The sequence below is a fragment of the Protopterus annectens genome, chromosome 3.part0 (genome assembly GCF_019279795.1).
Source record: "Protopterus annectens isolate FY-2018-M chromosome 3.part0, PAN1.0, whole genome shotgun sequence".
Taxonomy (NCBI): domain Eukaryota; kingdom Metazoa; phylum Chordata; order Ceratodontiformes; family Protopteridae; genus Protopterus; species Protopterus annectens.
The window spans coordinates 1,496,287,007-1,496,306,327 of NC_056731.1; the positions used below are offsets into that span (position 1 = coordinate 1,496,287,007).

The following is a 19,321-nucleotide window of genomic DNA, read 5'->3' on the forward strand; positions in this document are numbered from 1 at the left end:
ACTGTGAATAAAATTGATTTATCCCTGCTGTTGTTTGATCACTGTTAAACAGCAGTCACTCTGATGTAGAAGTAGTAGCACCACACAAACTATCATAATTGCTAAAATCATTGTAACATGAGTATTTCTATGGAATAAGATTTTTCTTGTATGAGGTGCTCGCAGTGTGCTTAAGAATAACAAGCTGGCCACAATTTATTTCACTTTCCACTACAAACATCAGCAGTGTGTGTGTGTGTGTGTGTGTGTGTATATTTCGGAGTAATAAATTGTGTGTGTGTGTGTGTGTGTGTGTGTATTTCAGAGTAATAAATTGGTCATAATTTCTTTCATTTATCATTATGGACATTAGCCTTGCACATGATAAGTGGAAATCTTTGGTAGTTTGGCAGGAGCAGGATATGTGTGAAAGCAACTGTTCACTGGCACAGTGGAGCAGTGAGCAGCATTACCATTTCTCAGTGCTTTGCTCTGGCTAAGTTCTTGGCTGTAGCTTTTTATTTTTGGAATCTGAATGCTCTCCCTGTCTCTGTATGGGTTTACCTATGTAGTCTGGCTTTCTTCAGTACCCTTACGACATGCCATAGGTGAATTGGTGTTCCTCCAATTTCCTTCTACATGAGTATGCAGTATGTGTGTGTGTTTGTACATCTTTTGATAGGGGGCAGTGCCAACGTGTGTGTGTGTGTGTGTGTATAGAAAATATCACTGATTTTTTATCTTTATGCACATACAATAATGCTGGGCACATGAGTAACTCTTTTGTATAGCAGTAAAAATGCAGTTAACTAGTCATCATCTTTAAAAGTAAGCCACAAAATGCATCAGAGAGCAGCTATACTCTTAGAACTTCTGGTGGCCTGGTGGTCACCACATCCCAGACTGTATAAATGGATTTCAACATGTAATTAATGGTGGCCTCTGCCTTTAACTCTACCTATTCTAAAATGGGCCCTGCTTAGAGGTAGTTGCTGTAAGTTGTGTGGAGGGCTGGGAATACCGTGGTTGTTATTTCTTTAATTTTCTTCTCAATAAAGCCTCAGAGGTATGTAGAGAAGGACACTACAGTCTGTGTGGGGTCTGGTGACAGCATGGTCATCGCAAAACACACAGGTTTGCATTGAATGTTGCTATACTTATGATGTGACTGAGGATTATGTGGTTATTATTTCTTTTGTTTTTATCACAGACATCAGAGGTGTGCAGAGAAGGGCACTATAATTTGTCTAGGGGCAGTGTACTATGTAGAAACAAGCTGGACTACATTGCTGTGATCATTATTTTTTTACAAGCCTCACTATCAAACATCAGATGTGTATATTGGTGGATATCGTTGGGGATGGGTTAAAGTTGCATGCTGTTTGTATACTTCTGACAGTAACTCTGAAATATTTTACTGTATATATTTGTTCTTTCTTTTTGTTCCACCTGACATTAGAGGTGTATATAGAAGTTGGCTGTTTTTGGTGGTAGGGATGAGGAGACATGTTGTGTATATGTATGACAGCAGTTACTTGAAAAATATCACTGTGGCCACTTGTGCCATCACTTTATTCCCAGTCTAACACCAGAAGGATGCAAAGAAGTTGACTATTGTTTTCTTTTTTGGGGCGGAGAGATAGGGAGGCAGGCATTTTTCCCAGAAAGGATTTATGAACCCTCACAAACATTTGTTTTCCCAATTTATTGTTTGATATTGTTTTGCCAGCTTTGAGCATTATGTGCCTTGGACAAAACGTATTTATTCCTTGGAATAAAAAAAAAAAGTCTGAATTTCTTTCTTTAGTGATGGTTTTTGCTGTGGCTGTCCTTGGATGAAAGAAAGACTATTTACAAAAAGAAAGAAAGCTTTATAATGTACCTCAAAATATCTGTAAAAAGCTGAAGAGTAAGGTAAAGTGGGAGAAAATGAATATGAAAGTAATGTGTATGGTGCCTTGATGCCAGAATGGGGGGGGGGGACAAGAAGGAGCACTGGTGGATGTGTGTGTGTGTGTGTGTGTGTGTGTGTGTGGGGGGCCACTGGCCAGTAGGGGGGCATCATGAATCCTTATGCCTAGAGCATCATTTCACCTAAGACCATTCCTCTACATAGGACTATTCTAATGTAATATTATTGCAACTAAATCGCAGTCATTATGAATACCCCTCTGTGGGCTAGGCCAACTAGGTGTGGTACAGAGGCCTATCATAATGTAAGACCATTGTAACTACAGTTCAGGCTGTGCGTCCTGCTCCTATAGCTTTTAAGTATGTGCTAACAGTTTGCTTATGAGGGGGGTTGTAGTGATGAGATCACAGACCGGAAGTATCCAAGAGACCCCCAACATGATATTTGCTGAGGGCTGCCAAAATGATAAAACCGGACATGTGATTAGATCCTGCTAAAATATGCATGTGGGCCTCCCTTTCCAGAGGGAGGTTGACCTTACAGTCTAAAATGTCTAAGGTGGCTAGTGTCCCTCCATGTATGCATTCTAATGACTGGGGGGGGGTGGCTGAATTCTGCTTAACCATGCAGGTGGGACCTACAGGGAGAGGATAGACTATCAACTCGCCCAGCTGACTAGAGGTGAGTCAAGAAGATAGCATTATATACATGACTCAACAGCTTATGGGATAGTATTCCCTAAAGTGGTGAATCATGCAGGACACAGACATCATCACCCCTGTCATCTTGATTATGCCTCTCCCATCCTGGCTACCAATATTGTCTTTTGTGCAGTCAGGAGACACGCTATGGTTTCAAGCAGAGTGTGTTGCTCTTTCTCAGCAAGTCTGTTCCCTCATTTCCAGGATAGGCACTCCCATCCTTCTTGTCTTGTAGTCAAGGACTCCTGCCAATAGGCAAACTCAGGCCATCAGCCATAGTCAGGGTTTATTCTACAAGCATAAAAGTATTTACATTTTTGAGTATCAAAGACTAGCATGCTGATCGTCTGTTATGCATCAATGTTTAATATAATTTTATTTTAACGGGAGTACTCATCACAGCTTGCAGTTCCCCATTTTTTATATCTATTTTCAAGTTAGAGAACTTTTTATCAGCTCACCATCAGTTATATTTGCATGGCTGTATACATTTTTTCAGTTAATTAATGAATAGGGATCTAGTCACTCATAAAATCAATTAGTTCTTTATATACCAACAATGACATTTTATTTCTTATTCTTGTTACTTTCTCAAAACCCAGTTTTGGAAATGCTCTAAAAACAACAAAAGACATCTTAATCTAATTTAGAATGACATATGTAATTGAAAAATAGCTTATGACCTTCTGCTGAGTTTCTTTAGATGATCCATACCTCTTTAGGTGAAAGGATAGAAATGTAGTCTTCATATATTAGCCTTGCTTTTTCTTTTATAGCATTTTTATTGACTTCTTTCTTGAACTCCTCACAAGCCAGCCAGAAAAGCATATTTTCTTCACTAAATTCTGTCCGTAGAAACTCCCGGAAAGCATTTCTTCCTGCAGGAGTGCTCATCAGCTTGTCAAATGACTGTCCCCAGGAAACTACGTCTTCAAGAGTTGCACTAGGACTTTGCAGAGAAAGGAGAAATTTGGTTTAATAAGAATCTAAACAATAAGAATATGTAGAAAAATCTAGTTTTCTGTCTCTCTCTTTCTCATTCTCCCTACACACACAAACATATATATATATATATATATATATATATATATATATATATATATATATATATATATATACACACACACACACACACACACACACATAAGGTATTGGTGGATCTGAGCTACACAGATGATGTTAATAGAATCAAGCCTAGATGTCATATTTTAGGCTGCTGCAGAAGTCATTTAAATCTGGTTAAAAATATTGAGCATTTTATTTATTTTTTAGAGTCAGGATGGCCTAGTGGTCTAAGGTGCCAAGCTCAAGGATTACACACCTTCCATGTTTGATAATATGCTGGTCTCCAGATGGAGGCATGGGTTCAAGCCCACATCTGACAGCTATTTTAGTGCCAGTAGTGCTACAGGTAGCACACTTACTTGCCTAGTGCAGAAGGCAGTGGGTTTTATTCCCGTACCAGGTAGCTGGATAGCTAACAGTATAATGCAGCCTAAGGGGGTGCTGCACTCTGCGTGTGTCATCCTTCAGGTGAGATGTTTAACCAGGGTCCCATCTGCTTGAGTTCATGGTAGTGCAGGAGGATGTAAAACATCCCACAACACCTACTGGAAAGAGTATGGGAAATTCCCTGATGTCCCCGCTAAATTTACACTAATAGTGTAAATACCCCCTTGGGTCTCCCATGAAAAGAGGCTACTAGTCTAGTAGGACTAACTCAGTCAACAAAGGATAAATAAAAAATACCTTTTGCTCTCGGGTTCCAGCTATAGTAACAATGAAGTACTGCAACCTCCCACAGTATATACACTTAACCACAACAAAAATGTTATGTAAAATATAGTTTTCAATAGATCTGGACATATTTGATATTGGGAGCCTTTAAGTTTAAATTAAGGGAATATCTTTTTTAAGAAATGAATGTAATTTTTTTTAGAGATGTGAACTAAAGTCAAGGTCATTCCACTATCCAAGCAAACTTCTACTACAAATCTCTTACTCCCGCTGATCAGATTAATGCAATGTTTTGCAAACTTTATTATGGCAAGGTACATCTATTTATCTATGAAAACCCTAAAGCTTTTACAGTTATTCAAAAAGAACAAGTGACTGCAATCTATTTCCCCTTCAGCCTAACACAAGCTATTATAACTTTTGCTCTAATTACTTTTTCAATTTCCATTTGTAACACATATACCAAAGATTTGCGTTGTAAACAATTGCCTGTAAATGTAACTTCAATTGCTTGTATTTGCTTTCAGATTCCTGCAAGTTACAACAATGTTTCTGATAGGTTTCTCTCTGTTATCATACTGAAGTTGCATTTCTGTTACAGTAGACTCCCTCTTATCCGGTCTTGCTGGGACCGGACCTTAGGCTGGGTAAACGAATGGCTGGATCGGTACAGGTGCAGGTTGACGTGCGTGCATCGAATTTTTCATAGACTCGCGGTGCAGGTTGGGAGATCAGTCTTTTTACGCCGCATGGTCCGTTTTTCTTGCCTCTGGCGAATTAAAAGGATGTTCATAAATTTTTCGAAACTGGTTCAGGGAAGGGGAGCAGATACATAAGTGATTTCTTGTTTTTTTAGAGACAGCTCTTGCCTGATAAGGATTTTCATTACATTTGGTTAAAGTTTGTGTGGGGCCTGAGCACAAGGCGCTTTGGTTTGGTTTGCATTGCCTTATTAGGGAAGCGGTTGGGAGAGAAACGGCTTGCTTGGTTGAGGTTAGTGTGGCGGCGCATGCTTCATATAATAGAGTTGAAGATAAAACTTGTTTGGGAAACAGGCAGATTTCAAAAACCCGGATATGAGTCCGGAGGAAAATCAGGGGAGCTGAGATGGGTTTAGCAGGCTCAATGGGGGGAGAGAGGAATACTTTGTCTACAATGTTCTTCCTGGAGAAGGCTCAGGGCGGAGCTCATTGCCTTCTCAGGAAACTGGTCAAGCGAGGGGGCTTCTCAGGTAAGGATGTTTCCTTCTCTTGGAAGCAGAGCAGGGAGGTAGGCTTCTGTTGCCAAAGCTTTTCCTTCAGAAGGAAGTCTTACTCTCTCTAGATTTCTCCTACCCCTGGCTTTGATAAGAGCAGAGCTTTTGGAAGGTTGATGCAGAAGTTTTATACCCCATGTTAGGCTCTGCCCTTCCAAGACACAGTTTGATTTTTAGAACTGTGTTTTACTTGATTGTTATGATTCCAGGAGACATTCTCAGGAGGCCCTATTCTGATTCTCAAGTTTTCTTCTATTCCTGAGGGATTCTGATTCTGATGAGGATTTTTTTTCACCAGCCTCTGACTCTTACTCCTTGATTTTGGATGACTTGTTTTGCCTCAGTTCCACTCTTTAAATGGCCTTTTAAGAGACTCTTTCTGATTACTGTGAGATTAGAAAAAGGATTTCTTTTCCTCCTGTTCTGAATCCCTGAACTTGGGAATTCTCTTGTTTTGACTGCCTGAGCTCCCTTTGCAGAGGCTTTCTGTGTTTATTGTGGTGGAGGATGTTTTTGCAGAGGCTTAAAAATAGGTATTATAGAGTGCCTAGCTCATAAGTATTTGTTTAAGATTCCCAGGGGGGACCCGAAACTGTTTCTCAGGGGCCTAAGTCCAAAGCCTACCCTGGTTAAAAGAGGCAAACCCCTGGATGACTGGTTTTCATATTTGAAAGGTATGTGGTTAAGGACTATAATTCTTAGGCTGTCAGTTTTTGGCTTTTGGACTACTCAAATTATCTGTAAATTCATTCTAAATCTCTAAAAGTGGATTCAATGGTGAGTATTGAGTGTAAAAATTGGGTTTTCAGTTGCATGTGTAAGCGGAAGGGTTTTAGGCATTCTTGCTGTGGGTAAGAATTCTCTGCTTTCTGGCCTCCTGTTTGGGAAAGCCTAGATGTTTCTTTCTTAGGTGGTGTCTGTTCTTCTCAGGGATGCTAAGCATGTGGCTGTTGAAAGTTCTGTGCATGGTAAGACTTAGTTTTTGATGTGTGTTGTTTGGACAGCTGTTAAGATTTGTTGATGCAAGCAGTTGTGAAGCAGTCTACAGTGGCCTGCTGTGTTTTTAGAGCTGTGGAATTAATTTAAGTTAGTAGAAGCTCCTTAACAGAGGGGTGGAAGCAGGGGTGAAAAGGTGCCTGCTCCCTATGCCCAGGTAGAGACGTGGTGTGCCATTTTAGGGGGTAGAATTGGGGTGGGTTGTAGATTAGGGAGTTCACCAATTCAGATTTCTGGTGGCCAGCGGGGCCACAGTCACAGCTTTCGGCAGCAGGGGATATGAGCTTTCAAAGAAATTGTTGCAGAGAGGATCAGATGCAGTTCCTGCTGGATACCAGTCTTCACTTGGCAGCTGGTTGGTTTCCTCAGACAGAGAAGACACATGGGCCCTTTTCAAACGGCTTTATCACTTATCTCCACTGGCTGCTGGAGGAAGACCCCAGATAATTTATTTTCAAGATTTCATTTCCATGAAAGGGCTTGAAGTTTCTCAGCTGTGTATCAAGGCCACTTCACAGAGAAAATGACCAGTTTATGCCCTGGGTTTATTCAACATTTATCTGGACAAAGAAAAAGTCAAGATTTGCCAATTAGTTTCCTATTCCTAAGCCTTGGGCAAATTTGGAGACCAATTAACTTTATCCTTCATCACACTTATCCCCCTCTTTCGGGCATTCACAGAATCCCGTTACAAGCAATCTGCATTGGGCTTACCTAGGATCTCACTTATGTTGAGTCTTTCATGCCCAAGGCTGCTTTACTAAGACCAGATCTACCACTTTCCCTTCCCAGTTCTCTATATTGCCCTTGGCTTATCTGTTAACAAGGTTGCTTAGTGCAGATTTGGCTTACAGTATTCTGCAAATTCATTCATCACACCTTTTAGTTTTAACCTTCAGAGGCATTCAAGTGATTCTGGCTTATCCTTCTACTCATTCTGGCTCAAGTCTGGCAAGCCTAGTAGCATCTAGAGACACTGTATTCTTGGATAAATAGAGTCCAGAGCCCAGCCCAAAATCTCGAGGCTTTCCGTTAGTCTTTAAGCTTCTGACTAAATACAGCATGAGATGGCCTTCTAGGTCCCCTGCAAAGCAAGAAAAGTCTTTCAAACTATTTAACCAAATCAGTCTCTGCCTGCTGCATGAACAACAACACTCACTATCAGTTCATGGCATCTTATGGCATCTGGTGCTTCCCAATGCCAAACTGCATGTGCTGCTAAGCATTCTGGTCAATCAAAAAAAATGCTGCTGGCCACCAAAATCAGTATGCACAAAAGTAGGCTCAAAACTAACCACAATTCTCAAAAATATATTGGCAATGTGGCCCATTCTTAAACAAGGCTCTCTACGACCCCAGGCGAGGAAGACTCTAGAGAGAAACGACAGATGGACACTCAGATTTCTGCGACAAGAGGCTCTATATGGATAGTGGATGCCAAAGACCTGGAAGGGGAATAGACTACAGCATCTACAGTGGACATGAAGTTACATGACAGCCAGTCTCCAGGGCTTGATGCAATTTCAAGAGACAGGTGTCTTGCAACAGCAGTCATTGATGGAAAACAATAGGATCAACTCATGGCAGTTAGCTCAACATACAGGGGGAACACATTTATACAGAGCATGCGTTGAAGCAATGGACTGCTCATGACCTGCGTTCTCTGCAGCTGTTGCAAGGCTTTCTGTTTTCAGCGCAGATGTGAACCAAGAGCAGTATGTAGCACAGATGTAATCCTGAGCACCATGGAAATACTGGATATGGGTTCATTTGTATCATGGAACCTCATCAGGTGAACTCACTGTCCAACTCCTCTTCTAAACGGGCACTCCACTAAGGGGAATTCCAGCTGGGTTTCATCACCCAGCTTGGAAACCACCATGCACCAAGCTTTGTTGGAAAACCTTTTCAGTTGGCCTGATTTTCCACCTCTGCCTTTCTTTTTGAAAAACCTTTCTAAAAGGTCAGACAAACCAGGCCAAGGATGATTAAGATAGCTTTTGATAGCCCACAGGAGGTACCCACTTCCTGGTTCTTAGGTCTAAAGAGCTATGTAAAGACTTAAGGATTCCTCATCTATTTATCTCCTAGCTCCTCATCATCTTAGTCATCTCAACGGTCATCTCACTGTCATTCTTCAATGTCATCTCTCTATCTTGTCTTGGCTCAGCTTTGGTCTCAGCTTCCTGGTCTCTCAGTTAATGTCAAGTTTTTCAAGTGATTATGGAAGCTATGGAAGCTAGAAGGCTAAGTCTAGAGAGAAAGTGAATGGATTTTTATTTTGGAGTACAGCAAAGAAGATTTTATTTTGGATTTCTAATTTGAGTATGTGAGTTCAATTTATTTTTTGGAAAAATTGGATTCTAATTTCTCTTTCTCTCTTCAATATCATGCAGCAATTTCAGCTCACTATGATTGTGACCCACCTTTGTTTCGCATCCTGTGTTCAAGCAGTTTCTTAGAGCAGTTAGGCACCCACCCCCCGCATGGGGGCTCCTACTCCTGCTTGGGATCTCAATTTTGCTTTGGAAAAACTTACTCTAAAACTCCTTTTTGACTGCTTTTGAGCCTGCAAAAACTGAATTGAAATATTTGCTGCTTTGTTACTGGCTATTACTTCTGCAAGCTTCTCTAAGTCTGAGTTACTTCTGGCAGTAGAGCCCTTTGGCCTTTTGGCCCTTTTTAAGGAGTATCACAAGTGGTAATCATGTATTTTACCCTCCTTCTTTATCCTGAGTGTTCTAGTGTGGCTTTCTTAAAAACTTGGCTTTTTTTTTGATCCTACGTTTAAAGAAAGGGAAAAGATTTTGGAAAAAGATTTTACACACATAATCAATACAAAGATTATTTTGTTATTATTTGAGCAGGACTTTAGGCAGTCTCAGCAGTTACACTTTCTTTTTCTTTTTGTTTTGGGGGCAGAGGTGTCAAAAGTGTGTCAAAACAAAGCTTCATTTATCAAAATTGCATGCATTGCATTTTGTTATTATCATCATGCAAACCAGTTCCCCAGCTGGGTTAGGCCTCATTAGATAAATTTCTTAGCATTTACTGCTGCCACTTCAGGGGCATTTCTAGGAAAAGGCTCTGCAGCTGGCTGGGAGTGCATATTTTACTCTCTCCAGCTGCATCACCTGCCTATATACCCTCTAAAGTCTTATAAGTTTTGCTTTAGCTCTTTTTACAAGGCATGTTGTTGCCACCTGCTACTTTAATTTGCTCTTGTGCCCTCCTCCTGCTTGTTCTACTTCTACTCAGGACTGCAGCTGGGAGAAGGGCAGAAGAAGAAAGGTAGTTGTACCTACCACTACCATAAATGTGATTGTTAGGGGATTCCCAAATGCTCCCTCCCTCCTTCCCCCTCCCCTTTGTTGTGGTTGGTGGTGGTTGGTGGTTGTATTTATATATTTTTTTATATATTATGTGTATATATATTGTGTGTTTTTTTTTGGTGCAGGTTGTTTTTTTGACTCTTTTCTTTCTTCTGACATGACATCTGGGCAAGAGAGAGACTGAGAAAATGTCGCGTCGCGCATTAGTACGGTACGTGACCTGGCGTCAGTCTAAAGGCGCCATGACCGGCGTCAACACTCGGTATAATTGCGACTGGGGGCCTTGGGACTATACCCAATTGTCAGGACTGCAGCAAGGGAATCCTCGAACATCTACATTTATGGTAGGTACAAAACTGTACTTTATTCAGAAAATGCATACAAAATAGCATTTATAGTTCATAAATCAGCTGGAATAACAGGATTTGTGTTATTATTCATTTTTTCTAATGAATATGATGTCTAAAACTCAAATGTCTTGCATTATTTAGCTCAGAGGAGGAGGAAGTGTTGTTCCTCTTTGTTGTATTTCGCTAGCAAGTCAAAAAATTGATGGCTGGTTAAAGAGGTGGACAGTTAAAGAGAGGCCGGATAAGAGGGAGTCTATTGTAGTTATAAAACTGTAGTTGCATCTGTGTTAAAGTCTCTACCAAAATGCTCACTGCTTCCAGGTTGGTAACTGCTTTTTTACTTGTTTACATGAAACGGAAAAAGGGAGTCCACAACAGCCACTCGCTAAAGTCCAAAAGCACACAGTGTGCTTTTAGACTTTAGCGAGTGGCTGTTGTGGACTCCCTTTTTCCGTTTCAAGTGTTTGTTTTTATTTTATTGGTTTGCTTGTTTACATGGCTTTCAGTCCTTCTGTTTATACATTTTAATGCAAATGTTTTATCAAATGCATATCATATATATGTTATTTATTATTAATTAAAAAACACTGCAGTTTTAATTACATCACAAATTTTGTACATACATAGACACCACATTTATGGCATGTTTAGCCCTCTGGTGGCTGGCCCAGATATTTCCTTTCTGTATATTATTACAGTTACCTCTCTAATACAAAGGGCACAAACCAAAAAACAGGCAAGCTCTTGAATTGTGTTCCTTATGTTTTGCTCAGTACTAATCATCACAAGTACACATATTAATATTCCCTTTGTCAAGCAATAAAAACAAAGGAAATATGGGTACTCTCCCCCCTGTCCTGTATAGGGTTTTCTGTTATTTTTTTCTCTTTGAATTCAAAGAGCCAGATAACCTTTATATTTTATCTCATTGTAAACTTTTCTCTACTGTAGCCATTTCTTTTTACGATATTTACACGTATTATTTTTTAGGATTGCCGTCTCTTGCTCTTTTAAACTTTCTATTAATTCCAGTACTTCCTCAGCAGTGGGTATCTGAGAAGATTTTCATTTGTTAGTAATGTCTTTTTTAGAGACTATCCAAAGTAGTGAGACTAGCTGCTGTCTATATTTTGCGTGTTGGGATATGGCTGAATAATGTTCTCCTAATATTCTTTGCACTATCTGTTGCAGCTCAAAGTAAAATTCACATCCCAAAAAGACATGCTTGTATGTCCCTATCTTCTTGCTGGGATCTCCAGGCTTTCTATTCACATTAAGCAGAGTCCTTCCCTGGCCCTATTCAAATGCAATTTGGATCCATGGAGTGGGACTCGCAAATTCACACCTGGGGTAGTGCCTATGCCCTCTATGGACAGAAGCAATCTATAAGATACTGACGGCATAGGCACAAATCCATGACATCTTCTTGCCTCTGTGGGTCATATATTGGGTAAAATTGGATTATATTGCCAAGGCTTGTAAGGGCCCTTAAGACGTTAGCCTAATAATCTCCTATGTACCTATGAACCTATTGATTATCGACCCCTGGGTATATCAGATTTAGCTTGTGTAGATTGTAAAAATATTTGTGGAGGCACTTCCAACCAAATATCTGGAATTTTCTTGCTTGGTTACCTTATTTGGGATATTACATATCTCTTGCTACCTCCCCCTAGCCCTGTTATTTCTAGACACCTCTCCCATTTGATTACTAGCATTTTACTACATTTCCTTTGTTGTAGCATCATATGACTTTATATAGCCTACTTACCAATCTCTCTCCATACTACCCTCTACTGTTCTTGCCTATTAGTATTTCTGTTAAGGGGAGGGATTCAATGATTTCATTTAATTCCATTCTAGTGCCTCTCCTGGCCTTATTTCTGTGCTGTTAGTCACTAATAACAGCAACAAGTAAGGACTTCAGAGCACCACCAAGGCAGCAAAGTTGTTCCAATTCCAAAAAGATGACCAAATAGAGATGAAAATAAGTGTTTATTGAAGACCAAACACTTAACACAAACTATGTAAAAACAGGAACGATAAGCGCTTTCGGCTATTCAGCCTTCATCAGATCGTAAATTTTTTTTAACTAAAACACCTCTTTAAAAAGTAGTAGTCATCCAATCAAGTTAGTAATAAAAAATAAAAGACCAATGGTTACAATCAAAAACATTAATTTCTTATAGGGTCAAGAATAAAATCGACATCCAATCAAATGAACAGGATGAATTCCGTTCAATGTGAATAAAATTATAAGACAATATACTGATGTTAATCCCTAAGGCCTAGTTGATAAAAATTGTCAATATATCTTATCCAGCTGCAAAAGCAGCTAGTATTCAACATTAGCCGAAAAAACAATATATGTAAAACATATAATAAATCATGGGCACATAAAGGCATTGCACATATCTCAAGCTGAGAATAATCACAAACTACAAATGGGCGCTGAGTACTAGATTGCCTGCAAAAGACATAAAGTCTCCTGTGCTTATTAATCAGCCTATAATATTAAGGCTTTTGGCTGAGCCACCAATGAAAAGTAGACTCAGCTCTTCTCAAAAAGCCAATTGAAAATGCCATTGGCACTCTATTAACATCCCATTTCTCAGCTAAACATAATCGCAAATATAGTGTTCTCCTTGCAAACATCATTCAAAAAAAGAAAGGTAATAACTCTTTATTAAATTACATTAAGTCGCCAGCAACAAACAATGTTTGTTAGTCAACCTATAGTATTAGTACGTTTAGCTGTGCAACCAGTAGAAGGAATTAAGCCAAACCTTCTTAAAGAGCCAATCGAAGGATAGCTAACGGCACCTAATTTGCATATCAATTATCAGGCAAAAAAGATGAATATAGTGTTTCCCGTTAGGGGTCGCCACAGCAGATCATCTCTTTCCATTTCTTCCTGTCCTCTGCATCATGCTCTTTCACACCAACTGCCTGCATGTCCTCTCTCACCACATCCATAAACCTTATCTTAGGCCTTCCTCTTTTCCTCTTACCTGGCAGCTCCATCCTTAGCATCCTTTTCCCAATATACCCAGCATCCCTCCTCAGCACATGTCCAAACCAACGCAATCTCGCCTCTCTTGCTTTGTCTCCAAACTGTCCAACCTGAGCTGACCCTCTAATCTACTGATTCCTAATCCTGTCCATCCTAGTCACACCCAGTGCAAATCTTAACATCTTTAACTCTGCCACATCCAGCTCTGACTCCTGCCTTTTCGTCAATGCCGCCATTTCCAACCCATATAACATAGCTGGTCTCACTACCCTCTTGTAGACCTTCCCTTTCACTCTTACTGGTACCTGTCTGTCACAAATCACTCCTGACACTCTTCTCCACCCATTCCACCTTGCCTGTACTCTCTTCTTTACCTCTCTTCCACACTCACCATTACTCTGAACTGTTGATCCCAAGTACTTAAACTCATCCACCTTTACCAACTCTACTCCTTGCATCCTCACCATTCCTCAACCATCTCTCACATTTACACACATATATTCTGTTTTAGCCCTGCTGACCTTTATTCCTCTCCTCTCTAAAGCATATCTCCACCTCTCCAGGGTCTCCCCAACCTGGTCCCTATTCTCACTACATATCACAATGTCATCTGCAAACATCATAGTCCATGAGGCCTCCTGTCTGATCTCATCTGTCAATCTGTCCATCATCACTGCAAATAAGAAAGGGCTCAGAGCTGATCCTTGATGTAATCCCACCTCTACCTTAAACATCTGTCACTCCCACCGCAGTCCTCACAAATGTCACACTACCCTCATACATATCCTGTACTACTCTTACATACTTCTCTGCCACTCCCGACTTCCTCATACAATACCACAACTCCCAAACGCTATTTCACCATCCAATCCCATGAACATTAATGGCTTTCTCACACCTGCAGCTTTATTTTGTATCAAATTTACTAATAGTGTGTCAAAAGTTTACCTTCCTTTTATAAACATACATTGATCCACTTTTATAATGCCCAGTAGCACTTGGACTATTCGGTTTGCTTTTATTGCAATAAATATTTTATAATTGTGGTTTAACACTGCTATTGGCTTGCAGGACCCAGGGTTGGAGAGGTTATTGCCTTCCTTTGGGATTACTGATGTAAATTCTTCTTGCCATGTCTTAGGCACCTTTTTAGTCTCTGGTATCTTATTAAAAATAATACTCCACTTCTGAACTAATTCCATATTTCTGTCGGGAGCCAATCGCAGCACAACAATTTTCCTTTTGTCTGTTTATCCATTTCATGTTATTTCCTGTTTGGAAATACATTTAATTCAACTGACTGCTTCCTCTACAGTAAGTTCACTAATATCGAACTGTAGGAACCACTGGTCACCCTTTCCTGCTTAGAGTATAAATCTCATAAAATTGTTGGAACCCCAGTTCTATTTATTGGGGTCCCTGATTATTAACTGGCCTGTCTTAGGGTCCCTTACCTTAATAATTTCTCTGTTTTCTGTTGTCTCAACTGCATTGTTAGTAATTTTAGTGATTTAGGGGTAGTAACAAAATATCTCATCTTCATTGCTATGTGATCTCTCATTATCTCATCCTTTAGGTATCTGTTCTATTTTTCTGTTAATGCTAATAAATCCTGCTCTTGATTTTTGGACAGTCTATTTTTATTTTGCTGGAGCTCCTGCATTCTCTCTAATTTATATTTTTGAAACCACTGTTTCTTCTCCCAGCCTTTTATTTCCTGTTCCTTTATTATGTTCTAGAGTTTGTTTTTCAGTGCATCCCATTGATCAACCATTGAGGTCTGATGCTCAGCTTGAAATCCATTTATCTCTTCTATGTACTGCCTTAATAAAAAAATTTATGTGGGTATTTCAACCAGCTGGCCTTTATCCTCCAGTGCCTATCCATTATATTGATGGTGGGAGTTATCTGTTGCACATTCAGCTGGGACATGATCAGAAAGCAGTCTGGGGTGTGTTCTCACTCGCTTTACTAGCTGTTCATGTACTTCGGATATGTAGATTTTATCTGATCTTTACCAGTGACCAGAACTGCCAGAATAACATTTAAATTCTTTCTCTTTATGTTGCCCTATGTCTCTCCAATTATAAACCTCATATATTTCTTTCAGCAGTCTGCCCTCTAGTGTTATTTTTTTTCCTGGGGCTACCCTAGACATCATATGTTCCTGTGATTAAGCTCCAGTCTTCCCCTACTACTAAAAAACCCTGATGAAAACCCATTCTCTCCACTATCACCTGCCTGATCTCTTCCATTTTAGTTGTAGGAGTTGAATATACATTTTCCACTATGATTTGTTTTTCATCCCCATTTTCTCACAATAAAACATGCCAATCAAGCTTGTCCCTTTTTATTTCTTCTATTTCTATACCCCCTCTTTTTCTCAGAATCTTTATCCCCCTCTATCTACCTTCGATCTCTGCCACAAATAATCCCATTCCTGACCATCTGCTAATGAAGTTTTCACTTTCTTCCTGTTGAAAGGGCATTTCCTGTAGGAATATTAGCTAAAACTGCCCCACTGCAAGATATTTTTAATCTCATCGACAAGGCCATTTATGTTTCAGTTGACTACATTAATCTCTGTACTGTATTTTTGGATTTGTTTGCCTCTCTCTCTCTTACCTTGTGTAATTTCTCACTGCTTTATATATTTGCATGTAATTGTTAGCATAATAGGTGTGCTGCAACTGATTATTGCAATTTGAAAATTGCACCATTTTTCTTTGCTGCCGCCCTCTCCCTGCTCGTTCATTGGCTTCCCTTGAGTTCGGCACCCTTGCTCTGTAGTAGTGCTGAGATATAAAGCCGATTATGTAAATGTACTCACATCTCTTACCTCTTCCTATTATCTTCCCTTTTCTCTTCCTTCCCAAACCATCTCTTTTAATACCTTATTCCTGAAGTTATTTTTGCTTCATTTTCCTTCCTCAAATAACTTCTTGTGAGGTCTGACCCCAGCCAAGTTCTAATTTCACCTCCTTTAGTCCTTACCCAAAGAAACCAGTACAAATCTCAATCTTTTGGCGGGACTAGTTCTGCCATTTTCCTTTCAGAAAACATTATCAATTAACATGCGTTGCTGCTCATCAGGGATTGGCAAACACTAGTTTCTTGCCTAGTTTGCACAGCCTCTAACTATATGCCTGTTAGTTGCCATTGGCAATGGTATTACTAACACTTAATACTTGCACATAACATCTGACATATGTAATTTGACATTTACATATCTATATTTTTAACTGCTTATTTATTTATTTATTTGCATTTGTTAACTGGGTAGTGTTCGACTGGGTCAGAAGCCCATTTTCAGTGGAGACCCGGGAGGAAAAGCCCCAGAACAGTACAAAAATAGCTAAAGTATATGTAAACAATTACACCAAATATCAAAAAGTACATTTAAAAATATGTTTCATGATCACAGAAATATTAGAAGGAATAGCTAGCTATACATAGTAAGTAAAAATTTAAAATTTAAAAGTTAAAAATTAAGAACAAATATAAAAAATAAAAATAGGTAGTTAATGTGTATATAATCCAAGAGGGGAAGAAATGCAAGTAAAGCAAGAAATGAGCAGAAAACAGGAAAACCTGATGCACTACAAGAGAAGTAAAAACAGAATGAATAATTCTTAATAAATAATAAATGAATAATGCTTAATAATGGGGAAGCTCTCATCATCCATTTTGTTTAAGTCTCTCTTGTTTCTCCAGTACTTTAACGTAAATAAAAGAAGTGAAACTCTCCTGCAGTGACAGATGCTAGGAAAAATGCTACAGCTTACCCATTTTGTTATTTCAGCTCTAGCAATATATGCAGTATTCCCCCTTTTGTTAAATGTTAACAAATGTTATCTAGTAATAGTCATGGCTGTCTGCTGATTGGTGGGGGAGTAACTCTCGTTGCTGGTTTGATGTCTCTATGTCGGTTCATTTTCATTTTTATAGATTTGAAGGCAAAAACTAGTATATATCCAGTGAGCCTGGATGTAATGTTTGGAAAATAGCATAAGCAAAGAGTCTGTACAGCTGCTAGATCTCTTTGATAGGAAAAATCTTACTCTAATTTTCATCTTTCCTTGGGCATTCCTGGGTCTTTTCTCCATCTCTTTTGATAGTCTCTCTCACTTTTCATGTGTGTAGCTCCACTTCTGTTTGCCTTGCTATAGTTTTCTGTCAGAAGCTAGGGAATGGCTTAATGAACCATATTTATGATTTTTTTGTGTGTGTGTGACTTTTCTATCAGCTAGCTGTTTATTTCTGCTCTTCCTCCGGCATATGCTCCAACATATTCTGGTATGTCTCCATTTCTTACAATACCACAGCTGGATCCAGGAAGGTATTTACCCCATGAGGGAAAACATATCTGCAATATAGCTGGGTATAGCTACTTAAAATGGACATTTAGCTCCCTGCAAATCTTAAACTAAGGAATAAACCAGCTTCTTTTCAGCCAAGTGCCAAGGAAGCAAGTGTAATGACGAAGACACACTGTTCCCCAAGTAACATCTTCCCTTGTTTCCATAGCAAACTTAATAATTGCTCTTTTAAATGAAAATCTTGGATCTTGATTACTATAGGATGTAAGTATGTGTGGTCACTTCTAGTTGCCAAATATACACTGTGAGCTCTCTTTCAATAAAAATACTGTCTTTGGGAAGTCAGAACCATTTATATACGACATAATTCTGACAGTTTCTACCTTTCACTCATATAAACATTGGTTATCCTGAGGTTTTCCCTTATTTCTCTGTCCTCCATTTGTTGGATTTTATCTTCTATTGCTGCTTCAATGTCCAACAACCTCATTGCAATCACTTTTTTACCATTTTTAGAGCTGCCAAATCACTCACATAATTCAACACAGTTGATTCCACCTCTTCACCTCTTGTTTGTATTTTTAACATAATCCAATGGGGAGTCCTCTATTTTGACCACTTCTGCATACAGTTTATTTCTTTTTTCTCTGAAATCGGACATCTGTGCTTCTGAGTGATAGTGTCCTTCCATGCTTGTTATTTCAGATTGATTTACTGACAGAACCTTTCTGCTTAACTTTGAGGTTTGATTTAATTTCTTGGCTTCCAGATGTTTTTTTTTTTCTGGCATCAGATTCTCTGTGAAGTTCATTAATACAGACAAAAATGGATTTCGCCTCTTTCTTCTTTATGGTTGGTTATATTTTAGTAAGGTGGAAGAGCACACTTCAAGTAACCTATCTACTCTATGCCTTCACCAGAAGTACATGTATGTTATTTATTATTATTTTCACCAGAAGTACATGTATATTATTTATTATCTTCACTAGAAGTACATGTATGTTATTTATTATTATAATATTATACCACTTGTACTTTAGAGAGAGTCATGGCTGAAAAATGGTCTTTCAAAAGTCTACTAAAATAAATAGATGATAGGTAGGTAGATACATAGATATGAAAACAAATAATCAATCAAATAAAAATGCACAATAAAGGGACATACCTTTAACAGACAACTGCACACAAAGTAGCATTTAAGCATGTGTTTGTTTTTCTTTTTTTTTTTATTGGCACATTTTGCCCCTGCTGCCTTTCAGTCATTACTCCATAACAGCTAATCAGCCCATTCATTCCCCATCACATGGGCAAAAGTCTATCGGCAATGTTCATTTTAAGACAGGCATCGGGGTGGTTTGCACCTTTGTGCCTAGCCCCCCCTCCCCCAGGTACACCTAGTGATAGCTTGTGGATGTACTGTCAAATGTGTGCCAGTATTGTACCATTTCTCACTTCTGCAAGTGGCTGATGTCAGCAGGATGCCCCATCTACTCACAGAGGACACGAAATGGAGGGTACTTTCATCTTCACCAGGGAGAGCCATTACGTATTTACCCATGCTTATGCACACCTCTTCCCCAGCATTGGCATATGAATCATTTCCTGCCTGTGCCATCAAGCATCCAAGATGCTCATCAGAGTTAGGTAGTCAGTGTTGAGTCCTTCGATGTCACTGGTGCAAACAACAAGCATCTTTTTTTTTTTTGGGCCATGTAGGCCCATAAAAG

The 19,321-nt window shown here is 39.3% G+C and overlaps 1 protein-coding gene across 4 annotated transcripts in view; it reads right to left on the reverse strand.

The window, feature by feature from the left end:
- Window positions 1-19,321, reverse strand: part of RGS20 (regulator of G protein signaling 20) — a 910,627-nt gene that overhangs the window by 40,588 nt on the left and 850,718 nt on the right. For all 4 annotated transcript variants that reach the window (XM_044065515.1, XM_044065514.1, XM_044065513.1 and 1 more), the window contains one exon: window positions 3,307-3,541. In XM_044065515.1, coding sequence (XP_043921450.1) covers window positions 3,307-3,541 — 235 coding nt within the window. The remainder of the gene's footprint in view (window positions 1-3,306; window positions 3,542-19,321) is intronic.